The following is a 24,182-nucleotide window of genomic DNA, read 5'->3' on the forward strand; positions in this document are numbered from 1 at the left end:
CACGGTTTGATTGACAGGCCCGGTGCGGGGGGACGTGGGTGAAGATTCTGGAAGGGTTTCCCTTCCTTCCTTCCAGCCGGCCGTGACAGTACTGGGGAAGGTTGGCGAAAGCGTGGCGTCGCTCGTTTTTAAGAAATGAATCACAAAGCGAAGAAGAGGATAAAAGAAGCTAAGCGCAGTGCTCGCCCGGAGCTGAGGGATTCCTACGACTGGACTAAGCACAACTACTACGAAACTTTCTCTTTATCCTTGGACACTGTCAAGGTAAGGAAGCCCCCCGCCACCACCACCTCACAGCCACCCCTACCGCCACTTTCCAGGGGAGGCCGGCCACTGTTACTCGCCCGCAATACCCGAGGGCTGCACGTCCCGCACGTACACGCTCAGGGCACGACGCCATTGAGTTACCGCTCAGGCCTCCCTCCGTTCCCGGAGGTGGAGAGCGGGGCAGGCTGCTCCATGAGGATGCAGCTAACGTGGATAGGGCTGGCCTGGCCCGGCCCGCCGCCCTCACCTCTGCTCCCTTTCTCCCCCCCATCATCATCATAAGAGGGGGAGCACGGTGGTGTCTTGTGAAGAGATTGTTTTGGCTCTTAACCAACATGGTCCATGTGGTGGGGCTCACACGAGGATGGGACAGTTCTGGAGGATGAGGTGGGCAGCCGTCTCTCCCCACCGCACTGAACTCACCGGGCAGCAGCTATGGCTGCAGGCAGGTTTGATCTGTGGAATTCATCTGTTCTGAGGCACCTTCGCTGGAGTGTTTGTGGTGGGGGGCGGGGGATAAAGCTAAAATAACAGCAAAATACTGGAAAACTGGAAATCTGAAATCAAAATATACTAGTGTTGCCAATCCTTGGTGAATCTAGCAGTTGCAGAAAATGTGTTGCTGGAAAAGTGCAGCAGGTCAGGCAGCATCCAGGGAGCAGGAGAATCGACTTTTCGGGCATAAACCCTTCAGCCCTTCCTGAAGAAGGGCTTATGCTCAACGTCGATTCTCCTGTTCCTTGGATGCTGCCTGACCTGTTGCGCTTTTCCAGCAACACATTTTCAGCTCTAATCTCCAACATCTGCAGTCCTCACTTTCTCCTTGAATCTAGCAGTTGCCTTGGAGAGAGGAAACAAGATAAAATCTCAAGTCGGCTGCCAGAATATTTTCAACACGCTTTATTCTTACGGAATGAGGAGCTGCGGTGGATTGGGAGCCACTCTGTAGAGAAAAAAAATCTTGGTGAAAGTCAATTCAAATGTTAAATAATTTAACTCAAAACAAAGGAGTTGCTTTTCTGTCTTGAACAAAATATGATGGCATCCACCTGAACTTCACTTTGATTCCAACATGGTTACATTTGGGAGTGATTTTATTACATGAATGGCTACAGAACATGTGGGTTAACACCCTTCTCAAAATTAGTCTTTCTCTTCTGAGTCTGATTCTACCTTTTCTGTTACATAGCTGCAGATATATTTGGTGAAGAATTGTTTGGCCTTGAGGGTATGTAGTTCCACAACTCACAACTCAACATAATCAGTCTTGTGTGGATTGTGACAGTACCAATGATCTGTTTATTCAGTACTTATTTTGATGCTTACTTTAAACCAATCAGTAAAAGAGCTCACTTGTTGGCCAGTGTCATTTTACAGTAACATGACCTGTCAGCAAAGCTTAAAAATAGTTACGACTCTTTAAAAAAAAAACTTGTGGATGGAATTAACTCTACCGCTGAGCCACGTTTTCTCAACTGTTAGATTTCATGTACACCTGAACAAGCTTTGTGCTGGAGAATCAATTTGGCAATTGGTGTAAATAAAACTCTACAATCTGTTTTTATCAAATTCCATTCTTAAGACTCCAGGCCGTTCCTTAACTCTTACTAATGTAGCTATCTTCATGTCCTGTTTACAATGCAGTTTGTTTCAATTTTGCCAATATAACCCTTTCACACTTCTATCTTTGAACTTTGGAACCTTAACCCTTGCTGAAATGTTTCCAGGTGCCTTTGACTTCCTTCTATGCTCAAACAATTTTTGTAAACTAATCAAATTCCTCCTCGTGCTCTTCTATTGTTTCCCAGATTACCTTCTTTTCCTTTGATCATTATACATTATGGTGCTATTCGTCTTTTAAATCTGATTTGCTGCTGCTGCCTCCCCAAGTTGTCTTCTGCATTTTGCATCCAGATAGGATCACTCCCTTTTCTTCAATCAATGCAATAAACAATTTGACTTGAATTGAACGGCCATCTTAACTTGCCTTGCTTTCTTTGATATGTGCCAAATTGTCCTGCTTTGGCCGATCCCTCCTTGTAAACTATTCAACTTAAATTCACAGCCATCCCCTTACACTTATCATTTCATATGGAAATTGGAAAAGTAGCCTTGATTATGAACAAGGCCAGAGTGCATCCTTTCTGTCCTCAACTGTCCACATTACCCTTCCAACCCTACTTTATTTCTGCACCTCTCCCTTGAAAGATGAGCCTCCATTTCACATTCAAGCCTAATAGTTCAGCTTTTGGACTGCATGGTCACTGTCAACATGTACATGCCCCTCCCACCTTTGCTTCAAGTCTTCAAATATGTGGTGCACAACTTGTTTGCCTGAGTTGGGTCAGTCATGCTGTTTGGCAAAATGTTCTGACCATGATCGTTGTGGACTGCAACATGAATCTGTACTCAGCTGTTTCTTTTAGTCTTTTGGATTTGTGTGCACTTCTTAACTTGTTTGTTATAATAAAAATGCATTCACTAAATCCATAGCAATCTCTTCAGAATAGCTATAGCAGAATCCTACCCAGAAGACTGCAGTTGTGCCCTGAACCAATATCTTCTACGTTTGTGTTCCAGTGCCCTTAATGTGCTCTACAATCTCCAATTGCCAAAAGACTCTTGCCCAGATAAGGCAAAAGTGAGGACTGCTGATGCTAGAGAGCAGAGTCGAGAGGTGCTGCTGGAAAAGCACAGCAGGTCAGACAGCATCCGAGGAGCAGGAGAATCTGTTTTGGGTGAAAGCCCTTGCTTACATAATCCTATTCCATTATCTCTTTTTCCTGAGCTCCAAAGCCACATCTTAATGATGAAGATTGCTTGCTTCAACCTTCGTTTCAGAGCCTGTCTTCACCCTGCCCAGGCAATCTCTTGCTGAATGCTTCATTTAGACTTGATTACTAGCATCTTTCGAGCTGCGCACCTTTTGAGTTGATGAAAAATCTCCCTGCCAAGTTGTAGCAGGATTACAAATCTCAATTTTTTTTTTCCTGAGTTATGGGATCATAGTCTGGCAGTAGCATTTGCTTGTAGTCCTGAGTTCAGTTTTGTAACCCTGTCACAACGTGTTGCAAAAGGAAATGGACAAATAACTCCCCATCTGATTCCCTAATACCTGTCCACCATGTACAAGATTTAAGTTAGGAGTATTTTGGAGAACTCTCAATTTGCCTGGAGAAGTACAGCTCCAATAATATTCACAAGCTTAATACCAAACGGGACAAAGCAGCCTCGTTGTTTGGCATCCCACAGTCACCACAAGTGCAGTGATAGTAGTGTGTACTATCGATACAATACAGCAACGCATCAACCTTCCTTTGACAAACCCACCTAAATTCTGTGACCAGTTGCCTCAAGAAAAAGGGGGGCAGGTACATGGGAACACCACCTTCAGGTTTCCTTCGAAGCCCCACACTGTAACTGGTCCTTCAATGTCACTGGGTTAAAATTGTTCAACTCGCTGACGACAATGTGTGTATCTTCAGCATGTGAACTATTAGCTGTTCAAGGTGGCAAGAGGATAATTGTGAGCAATTCATGAAACTGCATTCATTATCCTTGTCGGACAAGATTGGAAAAGGTTTTGCAGTTGTAGTCAAGAGACTTGATTCAATTAATGGAGATATCAACAGGGAAAAATTCTGTATCTTAAATTATCCCACAGCTCTGATTTATATTTATAAATAATATTCAGATCATACATTAACATATCAATGACAATGAATAAACCTCTAATTACAATCCAGTATTCTTAATTTGCTGTAATAAATTGCAGGTGACGGAAGGAAGATGTAAATTAAAATATATCAGTAAAAATTGTATGGACCTTGGAAACAATATAACTTATTTTTTACTTAATTATTGATTAGTTTCAAGGTCTTTCTTTCATTGAGAGTTTTTGAAGTACAAGAAGTCTATAATTGCTAATGAGAAATTAACAACTATATTGTAGTTTGTGGGACATGTACTTGCATTGGCCAATTTACAGCTATTTCCCTGTAATGGCTCAATCAGGATTTTATCATTGCCAACATTTCCAAGCTGAAAAGATTTATGTTGACTGAATTTTTCTTTTTGTTACAGGATAATGTAGAAAGGATAGACGCCCTCCAGACTTCTGTTGAAGAATTCATTGAGAAATATGAAAAACCATATAAGCCTGTGGTGGTGGTAAATGCTGAACTTGGGTGGGCAGCACATGAAAAGTGGACTCTAGAGCGATTAAAGCGCAAGTACAGAAATCAAAAATTTAAATGTGGTGAAGACAATGATGGCTACTCTGTTAAAATGAAGATGAAGTATTATGCTGACTACATGGAAACTACAAAAGATGATAGCCCTCTTTACATTTTTGATAGCAGTTATGGGGAACACCCTAAAAGGAAGAAACTATTAGAGGATTATGAAGTGCCAAAGTATTTTAAGGATGATTTGTTCCAGTTTGCAGGGGAAAAGCGGAGACCTCCATACAGGTAAAAACACTTAAACTGCCAGCATTCATACATAATTGCTGGAAAGCCACAATGTTGGTCAAAGTTTGGATAGAATGTCTCTTCGTGAATCCCACTGTTTCTGTGGCGAGTTTAGTGTCACAGAATAAGTCTTAGTTGGAGAGCTCTTTTGGAGTCCTAGAAATGAACATTCCATTTGACTAAAGTATTAGAACTGTACTTCTGTGATGCCATTCATCCCGCTGAGTGATAAATGTTCTCTACATGAAACAAGCCATAGACTTTGAGATATTGGAGAAACTTTGTAGTTCTGGTTGTAAATTTGCGCACTGAACTGGTAGATTGATTCTCGGACGTTTTGTCACCATGCTAGGTAACATTGTCAGTGAGCCTTTGGTGAAGCATTGGTGTTCTGCCCCGCTTGCTATTTACCTGTCTCGGGTTTGTTGTTGTAGGTGTTATCATTTCTGGTTCCGTTTCTGAGAGGTTGGTAAATGGGACTGGGACAATACATCAATCCTGGGACAGGCAAAATAAAGATATGCATGGGAATACCTAGAGGCCTGGCATTCAAACCGGAACTCCATTAACAAACATAGATTTGTACCCTGTTTATCAACCTCTCAAATAACTGGAAATGATGTCACCGACCACAGCAAACAGAGACCGATAAATAACAAGCGGGACAGAACACCAACGCTTCACAGGAGGTTCACTGATGATATTACCTAACATGGTGACAAAATGTCAGAGCCATAGAGATGTACAGCATGGAAACAGACCCTTCGATCCAACCCGTCCATGCCAACCTGATATCCCGACCCTTTCTAGTCCCACTTGCCAGCACCTGGCCCATATCCCTCCAAACCCTTCCTATTCATATACCCATCCAAATGCCTCTTAAATGTTGCAATTGTACCAGCCTCCACCACTTCCTCTGGCAGCTCATTCCATAATGTACCACCCTCTGCGTGAAAAAGTTGCCCCGTAGGTCTCTTTTATATCTTTCCACTCTCACCCTAAACTTATGCCCTCTAGTTCTGAACTCCTTGACCCCAAAAAAGACTTTGCCTATTTACCCTATCCATGCCCCTCATGGTTTTGTGAACCTTTATAAGGTCACCCCTTAGTCTCTGACGCTCCAGGGAAAACAGCCCCAGCCTCTCCCTATAGCTCAAATCCTCCAATCCTGGCAACATCCTTGTAAATCTTTTCTGAACCCTTTCACGTTTCACAACATCTTTCCGATAGGGAGGAGACCAGAATTGCACGCAGTATTCAAACAGTGGCCTAACCAATGTCCTGTACAGCCGCAACATGACCTCCCAACCCCTGTACTCAATACTCTGACCAATAAAGGAAAGCATGCCAAATGTCGCTTTCACTATCCTATCTACCTGCGACTCCACTTTGAAGGAGCTACGAACCTAGCAACACTCCCTAGGACCTTACCATTAAGTGTATAAGTCTTGCTAAGATTTGCTTTCCCAAAATGTAGCACCTCACATTTATCTGAATTAAACTCCATCTGCCACTTCTCTGCCCATTGGCCCATCTGGTCAAGATTCTGTTGTAATCTGAGGTAAACCTCTTCGTTGTCCACTACATCTCCAATTTTGGTGTCATCTGTAAACTTACTAATTGTACCTCTTATGCTCGCATCCAAATCATTTATGTAAACGACAAAAAGTAGAGGACTGATCCTTGTGGCATTCCATTGGTCACAGGTCTCCAGTCTGAAAAACACCCCTCCACCACCACCCTCTGTCTTCTGCCTTTGAGCTATTTCTGTATCCAAATGGCTGGTTCTCCCTGTATTCCATGAGATCTAACCTTGCTAATCAGTCTCTCATGGGGAACCTTGTTGAACGCCTTACTGAAGTCCACATAGCTCACATCTACTGCTCTGCCCTCATCAATCCTCTTTGAAGTCTGCCAGCTCAGCAAGCAAATTTACAACCTAAACCATAGATAGTCCTAATATTTTTTAACACTTCATGTATTGGATTGTCAGAAATGTAAAAACCTTTCACCACAACAGAACTTTTCAAATGAATAGCCTTTTAATATCTTCATCAAAGTAGTCAATAAAAATGGCATATTTAGAGACACATGCAGAATCTCATTTTAAGAAAATGGCCAAAAATCCACAATATTTTCCATTTGAAAATGTAAAAAATAGAAAGAGTAGGCTTTTCATACTTTTTGAACATGCTTGGCGATTTAATGAGTATGGCCGACCATCTGACTCAGTCCTTTGTTCCTGCTTTCTCACGTAGCCTTGGATCTCTTTAGCCCTCAGAACTGTATTAAATTCCTTGAAAGCATGCAATATTTTGGCCTCATGCTTTGTGGCTGGGAATTCCCCAGCCTCACCAGTCAGTAAGTGAATAAATGTCTCCTCATCTCAAGTCTAAATGGCCTACCCCATCTCCTTATCAAGTATCTCATTACATTCTTGTTTGACTATTTGTTGTGATCATAATTTGTCTTAATCTGTAGAAAGTGTATATACATTTTTGCTTTTAAGTTGTGTTGAGCAGGCTGAGATGTTAGAGGAATTCTTAAATTTTTGGTGGTGTCAGCATCAAGAACTCTAAGACTACTTTGTAGTGCAGTTAAATGTGAGCAACACTTTACTTTGTCCCAAACATATACCTGAGACCTCACCCAAGGAAGATCATGATTGTCTGCATCTCTGCAACAACTTCATTTGTCCCACCAAATGTCCTGTTGTATTTCGATCTCATGTCTTGGAATTACAACAAGAATGATGTAGCTTACTTTACAAAAGTTCCTTAGAGTAATTAAATAGTTTTGATTGAGCCCAAAATATTAAGGACAGTCTTGACCAATCCTGAAAAACTAAACTATATTTTATGGAATCAGTCAATTTTACATTTAGAAGAGAAAACTTAAGGAAGAATGCCAGCATAGTTCTCATAAGAGAGCAATAATAATGAAAACAGGTAAATAGTTCTAGACATGAATGAGTCACTTAAGCCTTCTCAAAGCATTTTTTTTTTGTACGGAAGAGAAAAGTTGGAATAAATGGATTTCGGGAGTGAATTCCAGAGAGAACAAAGTGAAGATTGAAGACTTTGACAGAGAGCAGAATACCAAGGCGTGTGAATGGAATAGGGCAGGAAGTTGAGATAAAAAGTGGAGTACAAGGCCAATCAGGAAATTAGGAAGAGGACAAAAGATTTAATGTAATGTGTTTGGACAAAGACTAGGCAGAGGTCAACAGGGGTGATGAGTAGGTGTGAGTCAGTGAGGGATGGTATGTGAGCAGTGAAGTTTCAAATACACTGATTAAGGTAAGTTAATATTCCATCCTCATTTTTACATGAGTTTCTCATTTTCAGCAGTTTGCACATGCCTTATGCGTATGTATTACTGAGTGCCAATTGTAAGAGGATTGAAATGTTACATACTTAATCACTGCTTAGGTATCTGTATGAAGAATAAAGCAAAGACACCACTCCTGTAGAAGAACATTGGAAAAATGTGTTGTGTGTTGATTTACTAAAAACATGACAGTTGGTACTGACAAAAGGTTTGTTTTATGTTTTGGAAGAGTAAATGTAAAAATAATACCAATGTTTTGTCTTTTTAGATGGTTTGTCATGGGTCCTCCAAGGTCTGGAACTGGTGTCCATATTGATCCTTTAGGAACAAGTGCATGGAATGCTTTAGTTCACGGTCACAAGCGTTGGTGTTTGTTCCCTACAAATACACCACGTGAACTTATCAAGATAACAAGGGAAGAAGGTGGAAACCAACAAGATGAGGCGATTACATGGTTTGTCATTGTCTACCCTCGTACACAGCATTCGACATGGCCCCAAGAGTTTAAGCCCTTAGAAATCCTTCAGAAGCCAGGGGAGACTGTCTTTGTACCAGGTGATTTATTTTTTAAAGGATAAGTTGACTTCATATAGGTCTTTGTCCAAAGGGACCATTGTTATAAATCATTGAACTCTTTCTGTTCCACATATTACACACAGGCATCATTTTTGTTTAAAAACTGATATTATTGTTTTTAGGCAACAGAAAATTCTAACTTCCTCCTGTAGTCCAAAACAGGAGTGAGCACGTTCTCATTCTTTGAAAATGACTTCAGAATTTTACATTGACTTGAACCATTTTGGTCATGATTTTTAATTGCTCTCCAGCCCTCGGAATCTGTAAGGCTATGCACAGTGGTCGTGTTTCCTTGGAAAGGATTTCAGACAATAATTTGTTGTCTAAAGGGAAAGTTAGAACCCTCGAGTGTTAGGTGATGTGTTCTCCATGGTTGACTGTTATCTTGTAAGCAATCTTTTCTTTTCCAAAGAAAATCTCAATACTCATTCATGTTTCATTTTCTCGATGATCTTTATGGATTTTGTCAGAATGTGCATAAGTGCCATCTGTCCCCAGCACCCTTAGCTTTGACCTTATGGGAGCTGCAATTGTTCTGCAGTATATTTGATGAATAACATTAAGTTAAATTTTTTTGCTCTCTCCTGCACTGAATGCACAGCCAGATTATAAGATGTCACACGAATGGTCTTGAGATCAAATCTAAAATTTGATGAGTAAGTTGCTTAGGACAGTGATATGTCAATTCTCAGACTTTGGAGAAGGAACCTTTCAAGGATGCTGGCTTGCACAGTTTGACAATATTGATTCTTGAAGTTGGAAAGATTTGGGTTCCTCATTGGAGGACAGATTATGCTGCGAAAGCTAACATTTTTGAACAAGTTGCAGCAAAATGAGGACTTAATTATGTACATGTTTTATATATCTTGATAAGAAATACTAGTCCTAATGGCCCGTCCAGCCTGCATCACCATTCAATATGATCATGGCTGATCTTTTTGTGGACTCTTAATTCCTTGACTATTAAAATCTATCCATCTTTACTTTAAAAATATTCAATGAGGTAGCCTCAGCTGCTTCACTAGGCAGGAAATTCCACAGTTTAACAACCCTTCTCAACTCAGTCCTAAATCTGCACCTCCTTTATTTTGAGGCTATGCCTCCTACTTTGAGTGTCACTGGCCAGTGGAAACAACCTCCCTGCTTCTATCTAATCTATGCATAATTTTATATGATCCCCCTCTCTAGTATGATGTGATTATTGAAAATTGATTTGAGATTTAGAAATGTATTCCTTACATATGATTCTTTTTGTCTTTCAGGTGGATGGTGGCATGTAGTACTCAATATGGATCACACTATTGCTGTTACACAGAACTTTGCCAGTGCAACCAACTTTCCTGTTGTTTGGCATAAAACAGTTAGGGGGCGTCCTAAACTATCCAGAAAGTGGTACAGGTAATCGCTCGAGAGTTAATTTCTGAAGTGCAACAAGGTATTGGTATTGCTTATGGTGGATCAGTGCTAGCACATGCAAGAGAAATGTTGATGAGAAAATAGTATTTCCTTGTTTTGTATCTTATATAAATTGCCTTAAATCCTATTAAGGGACCAGATAAATTTCATTCATGTTGTGTTACTCAATTTCTGCCAGAGAAACACTCTCAAAAACTAGTCTAATGCATCAATTTCATAATGAAAATTCATACATTTTCAAAAAGCAATTTTTAAGTCCGAAACTCAGCTTCAAAGTTGGACCTGGCCTTATGTTTACATTCATATCATCCAATTTTGAACGAGCTGCCAGAGGAAGTGGTGGAGGCTGGTACAATTGCAACATTTGGGAGGCATTTGGAGGGGTATATGAATAGGAAGGGTTTGGAGGGATATGGGCCGGGTGCTGGCAGGTAGGACTAGATTGGGTTGGGATATCTGGTCGGCATGGACGGGTTGGACCGAAGGGTCTGTTTCCATGCTGTACATCTATATGACTATATAAAAAGCAAAATATTGCAGATGCTCTTAACTCTCCAGGTCTGGTATCAACTGTGAAGAAAAGAATGGAGTTTATTTCAAGTCCAAAGGTGGTCCTTCGGAAACTGAAGGGAGCTAAAAAATGTTTTATACTTTTGGCACAGTGAGAATTTGTCTTAGGGCTCTGGGCACTCTCTGAATCTGTTCTGTTTCCCTCACTCCTCCTCTCTGCCTTTGAATCATCATAGAATTTCTACAGTGTGGAAACAGGCCATTTGGCCCAACTGGTCCACACTGATATTCCAAAGGGTATCCCACTCGATCCATTCCCCTATCCTATTACTACACGTTAACTAATGCATCCCTGAACACTATGGGCAATTTACCACAGCCAATTCGCCTAACATGCACGCTTTTGGACTGTGGGAGGAAACCCACTGAGACGCAAGGATAATGTGCAAACTCAACACAGACAGTTGCCTGAGGCTGGAATCTAAACCTGTGTCCCTGGTGCTGAGAGGCAGCAGAGCTAACCACTGAATCACTGCTGCCTTGTCAACAGGATACTTGGCAACTCCCTTCAAATCCAAAGAAGAATTGTTGATCTCAAGAGGTTAACTTTCTTTTTTCCTCCGATGCTGCTGGACCTGCTGAGTTTCTCCAGTTTTTCTGTTTATGTTTTAAATGGTTAAAACCAGTTTGCTGCTCATAAAAATTTTCTTGTGATTGGAAAAAAGGAACCAATAAGATGAAATCATCACCACTGGTGGGGCCCTTCCCAGTAGCTGGCAATAGAATTAAACTGACATGGGGTAGGCTCAGTCTGTTGTACGAGGATAGCTTGACCTATGTTGCCAAATTCTTCCTTGATCAATGGTGAATGTGATCCCTTTGTCACTGACCTGGATTTCTTTGCTTCAGTGGGACTAATCAAACCTTTTTCTGCTTGTGTATTCTTGCAGGATTTTGAAGCAAGAACGTCCAGAACTAGCTGTAGCAGCAGATTTGGTTGACTTGCAGGAGTCCACTGGTATTGCATCAGACAGTTCAAGTGATTCTTCAAGTTCATCAAGTTCTAGTTCCTCAGACTCTGACTCAGAGGTGAGAACTAATTTCCTGTTTGGCAACTAATTAAGTTAACTCCACTCCAAAAAAGGAGACAGTTATCAGTTGAGATTGCAATAATTTGTTGTAGGCTATAATATATTTAGTGAATCTCAGTGTACAAAGAATGATTTGACTCATCAAGTCTGCACATACACTCCGAAGAACATCCCACCCAAACTCAACTCTATTCCTGCAACCCTGCATTTACCATAGCTAATCTACCTAGCTTCCACATCCTTGGACGTAATTAAGCACGGTCAGTCCATTGAATCTGCACATCTTTGGATTGTGGAAAGAAACTTGGCAGAAACCCGCACAGAAATAGGGACAAAGTCATCCAAGGCTGGAATTGAACCTTGGTTCCTTGTGCTGAGAGGTACCATTGAACCACCATTCCCACAGAGTCACCGTGCCATCAAAACAAATCTGTTTTCAATTATCAATACAGTTAGACATGGAAAAACCAAAATGAACACTTTAGTGGTTAAAGAAGTTAGGTTTTGATAACTTGGAAGAACTATAACCTGATGCATGTTGTACTCTCTTCTGTATGTATCAATTGAAGAGGTAATGATACAACGTTTCTTTAATCCCATGATTGAGAATTGTATTTGCCTGCATTAATAACTAGTTTAAAAAAAAGTCATCAAAATAACAATTCTACTGTGGAGCAATACTGATTCACTCTGCCTTTGAAAATTATTGAGTGTTTTCTACTGTAATTTGAACCACATTAGCTGTGCTTGGCCTTGGTAGAAAGTTTTTCAAGAAGTATGCTTGCCTTTTTTATTGGAGTCGGTGCATGGGGTAAAGGAGTTGGTTTGTCATATTACACCTGCACAGGACATTGATAAGGCAACTTTTGGAAGACTGGGTTCAACTCTGGTCTCCCTGCTGTAGGAAAGATGTTGTGAAACGAAAGGGTTCAGAAAAGATTTATAAAGATGTTGGCAGGGTTGGTGGATTTCACCCATGGTGGTGTGGGGGTGGGGGGTGGAATTCAATAGTAAGAAACAAAGTAGGGTCAGATGCTGTAGAATCTGTGTGGGTAGAATTGAGGAACCACAGAGGTGAAATAAGCCATAGTTGGGATTATGTACAGGCCTCCAAATAGTAACTAGGAGCTGGGGCACAAGACAACTTTTTCACGCAGAGGGTGGTACGTGTATGGAATGAGCTGCCAGAGGATGTGGTGGAGGCTCGTACAATTGCAACATTTAAGAGGCATTTGGATGAGTATATGAATAGGAAGGGATGGAGGGATATGGGCCGGGTAGGACTTGATTGGTTGGGATATCTGGTCGGCATGGACAGGTTGGACTGAAGGGTCTATTTCCATGCTGTCTATGACTCTACACCAGGAGATAGAAAAGATGCATAGGAAATGCGATGTTACAGTGGTCTTGGGGAATTTCAATATGCAGGTGAACTGGGAAAATCAGATTGGTAGTGGATTGTAAGGAAAGGAATTTGTGGAATGTCTGCAAGATGGCTTTTTGGAACAGCTTGCAGTGGAGCCCATTAGGGAACAGGCAATACTGGATATAATGTTGTGAGATGAGGGAGCTTTAGGTGAAGCAGCCCTTGGGCAGTGATCGTAATATGATTGAATTTATTCTGCAATTTGAGAGGGAGAAGATAGAGGTAATATTGAAGCTGAATAAAGGCAACTACAGAGATATGAGGGAGGAACTGGGTAGAATGAACTGGGAGAGGAGCCTGGCAGGAAAGAAGGTGGAACAGCAATGGCAGGAGTTTCTGGGAGAAATTCATCAGACATCAGAGAATCATCCTGAGGAGGCAGAATCACAATACAGGAAGGATGAAGCAACCGTGGCTGACTAGGGAAGTCGGGGATAACATAAGGTCAAAAGAGAAAGCATATCATATGGCAAAGGGCAGTGGGAAACCAGAGGATAGGGAAGATTAGTGTCCAACAGAGGGCATCTAAACAAGAAGTAAGGAGAAAGAAGATTAAATATGAGGGTAAGCTAGCCAGTAATATAAAGGAAGACTGTAAGAGTTTCTTTGTGAGAGGCAAAAGTGGACATAGGGCCATTGGAAAATGACACTGGAGAGATAATATTGTTGAACAAGGAAATGGCTTAGGGACCGAACAATTACTTCATGTCCGTCTTCACGGTGGAAGGCATTAGTAATATCCCAAAAATTCAAGAATGAGAGGGCAGAGGTGAGTAATGACCTTGGTAATGGCCACAAGGTGCTAGAAAAACTGAATCACCTGAAGGTGGATAAATCACCTGAACCAGATGGACTACACCCCAGAGATCTAACAGAGATAGTGGCGGCGTTAGTGGTCACCTTTTGAGGATTCTTGAGAATCGGGGAGGGTCAGAGGACTGGAAAATCGCTGTTTAAAAAGGAAAGGCAAAAGGAGAATTATGGATCAATTAACCTAACCTCGGTTGTGGGTAAGATTCTGGAATCCATTATTGAGGATAAATTTCTCAATACTTGGAAGTATGTGGTAAAATAGGGCAAAATCAGCATGGTTTCATCAGGGCGCCGGTCATGCCTGACAAATCTGCTAGAATTATTTTGAGGAAGTCATGAGCAGGTTAGACCAAGTAGAACCAATGAATGTTATCTACATGGACTTTGACAGGGTGCTGCACAAAGACGATTGAGTCAGATAAGGGCCCATGGTGTTGGAGGCAAGATGCTAACATAGAAGCTTGGCTGTCTGACAAAGCCCAAGAGTAGGGATAAAAGGGTCCTTCTCAGGATGGCAGCTGGTGACATGGTGCTCTGCAAGTCTCAAGGTTGGGGCCACAACTTCTCTTTATACATTAAATGAACTACATGAAGGAGCTAAGGGCATTCTGGCTAAATTTGCAGACAATACAAAGATAGGTTGTGAGGCAGAAAGCATTGAGGAGGCAGGGAGGCAGCAGAAGGATTTGGCCAGGTTAGAGTGGGAAAAGAAGTGACAGATGCAATTCAACGTTGCAAAGTATGAGGTCATGTACTTTGGTAGGAAGAATAGAGGCATGGACTATTCTGTCAATGGGGAAAAAAATTCAGAAGTTTGAAGTACAGCGAGACGTGGGAATTGTAGTTCAGGGTTGTCTGAAGGTAAACTTGCAGGTTGAGTCAGGTTGAATGGCCTGGACAGTAGATGTTGGGAAGATGTTTCCATTGGTAGGAGATACTTGGATCTGAGGGCATAGCCTTGGAGTAAAAAGAAGACACTTTCGAAGGGAGATGAGGAGAAACTACTTCAGCCAGAAAATGGTGTATCGATGGAATTCATTGCCATAGAAGGCTGTGGAGGTTGGGTCACTGAGTGCATTTAAGACTGAGATATGTCCTTGATTATCAAGAATTATGGGGAGAAAGTGGTACAGTAGGGTTGAGAAACATATCAGCCATGATTGAATGGTGGGCTGAATGGTCTAATTTCTACTCCGAAGTCTTATGGAAAGGCGAAATATGCTGGGTTGTTTTTTCCCTGGAGTGTCAGAGGCTGAGGGGTGACCATCTGGGTTTACAAAATCATGAGAGGCATGGAAAGGGTGAATAGTCAAGTTTTTCCCCATGGTAGGGGAGTCCAAAACGAGTGGGCATAGGGTTAAGGTGAGAGGGGAAAGATTTAAAAAGGACCTGAAGGGCAACCTTTTCACTCAGTGGGTAGTGCATGTATGGAATGAGCTGCCATGGGATGTGGTGGAGGCTGGTACAATTGCAACATTTAAAAGGCATCTGGATGTGTATATGAATAGGAAGCATTGAGGGATGTGGACCAAATGCTGGCAAATGGGGCTAGATTAATTTAGGATGTCTAGTTGGCATGGCGAGTTGGACCAAAGGGTCTGTTTCAGTGCTGTACATCTGATGCTATGACTCTTAAATTTGATTGAAAAGTGATTCCACACTGTGTAAATAAACTACCTCAATCTAGAGGTATGGTAACTTCTGCAAAAGCCTTGTATCTGACTGGAGAAAACAAAGATATTTGTTAATAAAGCAAATGCATGGTTAACAAGGATAAAACCTATTAAGTTAAGATGACAGAGGTAGTAAGAGAATAATGGTAACCATCAAATTAGGGAGTTTGGAATCGATAGAACAATAATCTGTCAGTAAAACTGCAGCAAGTGAATGCCTACTTCGTAGAACAACAGTAACATAAACCTGGATGACTAAGAAATGATGGCTTGGGGAGGGTGCCGATGACTTCAAGTTGAAAGCCTTCAAATTGCTAATTCTGCTAACAGCTAAAAGAAAATGCATGATACAAAGCACTGTTGGGCTACTAAAAACTGGTATCATTCTAGCTGACATGATTACTCTGACATCATTGTGTTAAACATCTTTACATGTGAAACAATTGCAAAATCTGAAAGCAGTATAAAGCTATATTTTACCTGAAATCTCAGAAATCCCTGAAACATTTGAGAGACCTGGTATTGGGAGATAAATGTGGCAAGTAAATAAGAGCCTTCCAAGACTATAATAGTCTGAGTAAAACAAGAATGGGAGAAACATTTTTAACTTGAATCTATTGAGTGGAAAAGGGAAGTAAATATTTTGGAGCTCCTTGAGGATAGAGAATGATTCCAGGCTGCTGAGGAAATTTAACAATTTTAACTGAATTTTAAAATACTGAATGGGATAAAGGTAAACTAATTACAATAGTTTTTAAGAAAGGTAAAGTGGAAAATGTGTCCAAGTCCTCTTCAAATTGCGTTAAGATGCAGAGGAGCTGGAGTTGACAGAGTGGATTGAGGCTTCCCTGCTGAACAATACAGTCTGGGGAGATCTTTTGCTTTAATTATGCTTTCCCACCTAGTCTCTATACTTGCTGATTACCTGAGTGATAAAAATATGTACATCTCACCTTTTAATATATTCAGTTATCTAGATCAAGAAAATATTAAGACGAGCAGTAAAGGTACGCTATTTGGCATGGGACACAGGATGTGAATGATAGCATTATACAAGGCAAGCTAATGATTCAGTTAATTGGAGTTGAGGCATTGCAAATCAGGAGGATGCATGAAATAGCATGACCCAGTGCAGATAAACAAACCTTCTTCAGATGCTTGAAATCAGAAATTAGAAACTTGGAGATACTCTGATCAGGTAGCATCTGTGGAGAGACAGAAGCAGAGTTTCTCACCTCTTTGTGCAAAAAAATGGCTATTTTCCCAGTTCGGTTGGAGTCGGTGCACTGAAATATAAACTATTCCTGTCTCCTTTATATTTTTAGTTTATCCAGTATTTTTATTGGATGTTTCACGTGTTATTCTAATTTACATTATTCCATTGTTTCTTTTACTTTGCTGTAAAATTTGGTATGAGAACCAAGACACGTGATAATTTCTGGAAGGAATTAAATTAATCACAGGAAAATATAAACAAAGTGAAAATGTGCGAGTGGGAATTATGTGGTTTGAAAAAGGCTGCTGGAAATGCAAATTACGTCCACGATAAACTGATGTATCAGCATGAAACACTTGTTTGCCTTGTTGTGAATTTCACATCTGAAAGAAACAGCTGTGGCCACTTTTGACCAAACAAAGCTTTACCGAAGATAATAGCTAGTAGGGCATAAGAATTTATTTTGGGGAGGACTTGTACGTTCTAATAGCTGCAGTTCAGCAACTTAATGATATCATTTCTTAGGATTTTTTCAAACAGAATGTAGCATTATCTTAATTCTTAATTATTTTTGTTTGAGGTTTGTATGCACAGACATGGGAGTAAAGCATCTAACCATCTTTGACAACCTTTCTACTAACTTGTGATTTGCAAGATGAATTATTAATTTAATTTGTTCATAGGAGAAACCTTTTTAACCCTAACAAAATAATGATTTTTGGCCATCGAATGCCTCTTAGCATTTTAGAAAACAAGTTTAATGCCTCAGTAGAAGATTGGCTAAGTAATCAAATAGAGTTGTGATTTTAAAAAAAGCATTTTCTAACTTGTAGAGTACCACAGGGATTGGAGTTGGGGCCACAAATATTACCAATATATAAATGATTTGAATAACGAAAGTGAATATACTTTTTTCAGGTTTGTGGGTGGGAACACAAGTTGCGAAAATGACAGGGTGATTGGGTAAAAACTTGGCAGATGGAAAGACACATGTGGGGAAAATTTGAGGTTATGTACTTTGGCAGGAAGAATTGTGGGAAGTAAGAGGAAATTGCACGACCCTATGCAGAAATATTTGGATCATCAACTACAGGTGAGATGCCTGATGACTGGAGAGTGGCTAATGTAGCTTTTCTAATAGAAAGATTGTAAGGGGAACTATAGACCTGTGAGTCTGACTTCAGTTATGGGTAAATTGGTGGAGATCCTTATAAACAAAAGAATTTATGGACATTTAGACAGGCACAAATTGATTAGAGTGTCATTTTTTGTTGAGGGCAGGGCTTATACAATTAATGGTAGGGTGTTACATGGTGTTGTAGAACAGAGACCTAGGGGTTCAGGTCCATAATTCTTCAAAGTTTGCATCACACCAAGACAGGATGGTTAAAAAGGCACTTGGCACGCTTGCCTTAATTGCTCAGTCTTTTAAGTATAGGAAGGGTCTGAAGAAGGGTCACCAGACACAAAACATTAAATTTGATTTCTCTGCACAAATACTGCCAGATCTGCTGAGCTTTTCCAGCAACTGTTATTTTTGCTGATTTACAGCATCTGCCGTTCTCTCTGTTTTGCTTTGAGTATAGGAGTTTGAAAGTCATGTTCAAATGTATAGGACATTGATGAGGCCTCTGCTGGAATATTGTGTCCAGTTATGGTCTCCCAGTTATAGGAAAGATTAAGCTGGTGAAGGTTCAGAAGAGATTTACCAGGATGTTGCCAGGCATGGAAAGTTTAAGTTGGAACAGACTGGATAAGTTGTAACCTTTTTCCACTGTAGTGTCGGAGGTTGAGGCGCAACATGATATGTTTATAAAAGAAGATAGTTAATGTTTGTTTTTTTTTCCCTAGAGTGGTGGATTTCAAGACGAGGCGGCTTTTTTTTTGGAAGTGAGAGGAGAGAGATTTACATAAGACATGACTGGGAGAAAGCGAGGACTGCAGATGCTGGAGATCAGAGCTTAAAAATGTGTTGCTGGAACAGCGCAGCAGGTCAGGCAACATCAAAGGAACAGGAGAATTGACGTTTCGGGCATAAGCCCTTCTTCAGGGCTTATGCCCGAAACGTTGATTCTCCTGTTCCTTTGATGCTGCCTGACCTCTGCGCTTTTCCAATAACACATGACTGGGCAGGCATTTTTTTTACATAAGGTGGTTCCCATGTGGTGGAGGGAAGTGATGGATGTGGGCACAATTACAACATTTAAAAGCTATTTGGATAGATTGATGAACAGGAAAGGTTTGGGAGGGATATGAGCAAGGAGCAGGTAGATGAGATTAGTTTAGTTTGGGATCATGGTTGGCATAGACTGGTTGGACCAAAGGGTCTGTTTCTGTGCTGTATGACTGACTCTATGACCAGAAGAGCTGAATATAGTTTAAATTGGGCAAGATTGCAGGAGGTCAAAGATCATTGTACATGATTTACAAAAAGCTAGCATTCAGGTTTGGCTGGTTATAAGGAAAGCAAGTAGACTGTTGGCCTTTTTACTCATTTTTTGTTCCAAAGCGGGGTCGTGGTCTTCCTAAAACAATGCAAGACACTAGCCAGATAACACCTATAATATTTTAAAGTTTTTGGCCCCTTTATCTAAGGTATAGATAGATGAAGTCCAGAGATGTTCACTTGATTGGTTTCATATAGAGGGACTGTCAAAGGAGAGGCTGAGGCTGAGGCTGATATTCATTGCAGTTTAGAAGAATGAGTGATGATCTTATTGCAACTTAGAGTTTTCTCTGGGGGTTTGACAAGGTAGGTACAAGGAGGTTTTTTTTTCCTCTTGTGGGAGAGTCTAGGATCAGAGGGCTTAGGGTGTAGGTTTGCTCACTGAGCTGTAGGTTTGATATTCAGACGTTTCATTACCTTGCTAGGTAACATCAGTGGCGACCTCCAAGTGAAGCGAAGCTGTTGTCTCCTGCTTTCTATTTATATCTTTTTTCCTGGATGGGGTTCCTGGGGTTTGTGGTGATGTCATTTCCTGTTTGTTTTCTAAGGGGTTGATAGATGGCATCTAGATCTATGTGCTTGTTTATGGCATTGTGGTTGGAGTGCTAGGCCTCTAGGAATTCTCTGGCATGTCTTTGCTTAGCCTGTCCCAGGATAGATGTGTTGTCCCAGTCGAAATGGTGGTTTTTTTTTCATCCGTGTGTAGGGCTATGAGGGAGAGGGGGTCGTGTCTTTTTGTGGGTAGCTGGTGTTTGTGCATCCTGGTGGCTAACTTTCTTCCTGTTTGTCCTACGTAGTGTTTGTGGCAGTCCTTGCATGGAATTTTATAGATGACGTTGGTTTTGTCCATGGGTTGTACTGGGTCTTTTAAGTTTGTTAGTTTACTAGTAAATTAGTTTGTTAGTAAACTAACAAACTTAAAAGATCCAGTACAACCCATGGACAAAACCAACGTCATCTATAAAATTCCATGCAAGGACTGCCACAAGCACTATATAGGACAAACAGGAAGAAAGTTAGCCACCAGGATATATGAACACCAGCTAGTCACAAAAAGACACGACCCCCTCTCTCTCATAGCCCTACACAGGGATGAAAAAAACCCACCATTTTTGACTGGGACAACAGATCTATCCTGGGACAGGCTAAGCAAAGAAGGGCTTACGACCGAAATGTCGATTTCCCCTGTTCCCTGGATGCTGCCTGACCTGCTGCGCTTTTCCAGCAACACGTTTTCAGCTCTGATCTCCAGCATCTGCAGACTTCACTTTCTCCTCACAGGCTAAGCAAAGACATGCCAGATAATTCCTAGAGGCCTGGCACTCCAACCACAACGCTATAAGCAAGCACATAGATCTAGATGCCATCTATCACCCCCTCAGAAAACAAACAGGAAATGACATCACCACAAACCCAGGAACCCCATCCAGGAGAAAGATATAAATAGAAAGCAGGAGACAACAGCTTCGCTTCACTTGGAGGTCGCCACTGATGATGTTACCTAGCCACGTAATGAAACGTCTGGATATCAAACCTACAGCTCAGTGAGCAAACCTACACCCTAAATCTCAACCTGAGCTACAAACCTTGCTATCAGAGGGCTTATTTGTAGGATAAGCAGTAAAGGTAAAGTTGCCATGGTCTTACTGGACCATAGAGCAGCTCTCTAGTGATGGTTTAACATGACAGTCACCATTTCTATGACAATTGGAGGGGTTGAGGCAGTGAGTCCTTTGTGGTAACCTCAGCCAGTGTCCGAATTAAACTCATGCTGTTGATATCCTTCTGTAGTATTGCAAACCAGCCAACAGCTAAGCCACCATTGTTTAAGTGAGAGAGGTGTGAGGAATGTTTTTTTTTAGGCTAGTGAATCTGTAGAATTCTTCACTGGAGAGGGCTGTTAATACTGGTTATATTTGAGCCTGACTGGTTTTTAATTAAAGTTGAATTAATCCATTCTGAATGTATAGCGAATTTCTTGTTTGTCTTGTCAGCAATGTGGTGGATTGGAAGGAACTTAAACAAGTTGTACGTTCTTTACCTTCATGAAATTACTCATGAAGGTAATTTCATGAGTATTACCTTCAGACACTATTGGAATATAATGTTGTAATATGCCATACGTTTAGGATGCTTGTTAAATTTTATTTGACCAAACTTTGGTCATCTGTCCAAATGTTTTTGTGGCTTGTTGAAGTTTATTTGATCTTTTTATCATAGAATCCCTACAGTGTGGAAGTAGGCCATTTGCCCGTCGTCTCCATGCTGACCCTCTGAAGAGCATCCCACCCAGATCCAGCCCCTTACCGTATCCCCATAACCCCAAATTTTACCATGGCTAATCCACCTAACCTGCACACCTTTGCACTGTGGAAGGAAACTCATGTAAACATTTGTTTTTCTGGTCAGACCGTATTTGGAGTATTGTGTATAGTTTTGGGCCCCTATCTCTCAGGAATGATGTATCGGCCGTGGAGTGTGTTCAGAGGAGATTCACAAGAATGATCCCAGGAATGAAAATCTTAACATATGAGGAATGTTTGAGGACTCTGGGTCTATACTGGTTTGAGTTTAGAAGGATGAGGGAGGGATCTAATTGAAACATACAGCATACTGAAAGGCCTGGACAGACTAGATGTTGGGAAGATATTTCCATTGGTAGGAGAGACTGGGACTCGAGGGCGCAGCCTTAGAATAAAGGGAAGACCTTTTAGAACGAGATAACGAGAAACTTCTTCAGCCAAAGAATGGTGAGTCTATGGAATTTATTGCCACAGAAGGCTATGGAGCCTGGGTCATTGAGTGTATTTAAGACTGAGTATCAAGGGGTACGTAGAGAAAGTGGGAGAATGGAGTTGAGAAACTTGTCAGCCACGATTGAATGGCAGAGCAGATTCGATGGGCTGAGTGGCCTAATTTCTGCTCCTGTGTCTTAATGTCTTCTGACAAATACATTTTTCTATTAAGATGTTTTATAAATGCAAGAGGTTGTTTATTTCCCTTTTTATGGTCACTTTCTTTCAGTTAACCTAAACTAGTTTTATTTGTTTGAAAACTAGTGTGACTCTGGTGCTGAAGGAGATGGAATGACACACAAAAGGAAGAAAAGAAGAACTTGCAATATGATGGAAGATGGTAGTTCTCAATCTCGTGATGACTGTGTGAGCAAAGAACGCAGCTCATCCAGGTGACAAAGACTCGAAGATAACAGCAGTGCATCGTAAGATAAATTTCAAAAGCTGCAGTAGATGAAAAATAATTGCCAGTCTAAGACTCGATTTTAAATTCTGAATTACTACATTTTTTTCGGTTTCGTATAGCTATCTTATTTACCTCCTTGGTAGTAATTGTAATTCCAGACCAAAATGTCATGGACAACCATTTAAGACCATACAATGTTTAATAATTGATTTTTTTAGATCAAATTATCTAGTGTTGGAAAGATATTTTTATAAACCTATCCCTAAATTAACAATAGTGCGCTAAAGACTATTATTAGTCAGTGTTGGTACAGATATATTGGATACCCTTTATTACTGTTGATCAATATTTCTGTTCAAGTTTAGCTTGAACTAAATAAAAATGAACACTGAATAAATCTCTTTTATCTTGATGTTCCCAATTTATAAATCACTTGCTCATTTTGCATAACTTAATTCAAATTCCTTTCAAAAGCCTACTTTGACTTCAAATCAATTGGGGCCCAGTTGGTAGCATACTTGTTTGAATCACAAGGTTGTGGGTTCAAGCTCCATTCGAGAACTTGAACGCAAGTCCAGGCTGTTAGTGTGTCTCTTATGCAATGCTAAGAGACATCCCCAACAGATTGGGCCCCATGTTTTTAGGTGAGACTGTGTTTTCATTTGATGAAAAACATTTATGCAAGTGCATGGATGGTGGGAAACTCTTCAAAGTGCTATGGGATGCTTGGTGATCATGCAAAGCACTACATAAATGCAGCTCTTGTACTTTTTGTAACTGAGTCAGTTCATGTCTAAAAATTAATTCTTGGTCTGCATTTATTATTCTTCAAGCCAGTGTTGCAATTATGGGTGTTCTCATCTGACATTTTCAACAGATCTTTTAATAAGAAATGTGCACGTTATGTACAAATGGGAATATTTGCCAGAATTATTATTTATCTCCAATTCTTAAATTTAAACAAAATGATTATCTCTTAACAATGATGAATAACTGGAAAAGTCTTAGCAAGTTCAGGTAAACATTAAATGTTAATTAAATTCCATGAAATACCTATTGGAACAATATAGATGAGCTGCTTTTGATCCTCATCAGGGGTGTTGAGATGGTGTACGCAAATTCCTGAAAATGAATATTGCACCCATTGCTGATGGATGATATTACTGCTCAGTGTGACCTTAAGGTAAAAAGCAGACATTTGGTAACACATCAACTTATTGTATATTTAATTCAGAGGTCTTGGTAAATGAGATGACATCAGGTCAAATCCCACCATGGAAGCTGGAGAATTTCAATTTCCTTAAACAAGTATGAAATAAAATGCTTTTATCAGTAATTGTGACACAACACTGGATTGTGCTTAAAAATCTATCCAGTGCATTGAAAATGCGATGGAAATGTCATCATCTAAAGTTTAATTTGTAATATTAATCACTGGGTATAGAGCACTTTTGAAAGCAAACAGCACTGACCCAAAGCAGCTACTGTTTGGTCGGGGATGCAAGCTGATTTTTGGTGCTGGAAAATACCCCAGATCTGACGGGGTGGGATGGAGGGAGTCTGAGAATGAGGGCAAGATGATATAAAGTGAGGGTTTGCACTGTTTTGGGAGAAGGGAAAGGGAATGAGATGGGTGGTGAAGAAGGTCGGGTGGAGTTGGAGTTGTATGGTAGGGAATCAAAAATTATGACACAACCAAACCTTCCATTACGTTTTGTAAGACAAGATGGAGGACTCCAGGTTTG

General features: G+C 40.6%; 1 protein-coding gene across 1 annotated transcript; it reads left to right on the forward strand.

Annotated features, from left to right (window-relative positions):
* The first annotated feature begins 47 nt into the window (after nucleotides 1-47).
* jmjd6 (jumonji domain containing 6, arginine demethylase and lysine hydroxylase) lies at nucleotides 48-22,834 on the forward strand. The gene is made up of 6 exons (XM_043714656.2): nucleotides 48-264; nucleotides 4,351-4,739; nucleotides 8,338-8,624; nucleotides 9,908-10,043; nucleotides 11,522-11,660; nucleotides 22,296-22,834. The coding sequence occupies exons 1-6, from the start codon at nucleotides 136-138 to the stop codon at nucleotides 22,425-22,427; spliced, it is 1,212 nt and encodes a 403-aa protein (XP_043570591.1). The 5' UTR covers nucleotides 48-135; the 3' UTR covers nucleotides 22,428-22,834.
* Nucleotides 22,835-24,182: the final 1,348 nt, after the last annotated feature.

This window comes from Chiloscyllium plagiosum, unplaced genomic scaffold (assembly GCF_037043375.1).
Source record: "Chiloscyllium plagiosum isolate Xiang-an unplaced genomic scaffold, Cpla_swu_hap1 HiC_scaffold_25, whole genome shotgun sequence".
Classification (NCBI taxonomy): Eukaryota; Metazoa; Chordata; class Chondrichthyes; order Orectolobiformes; family Hemiscylliidae; genus Chiloscyllium; species Chiloscyllium plagiosum.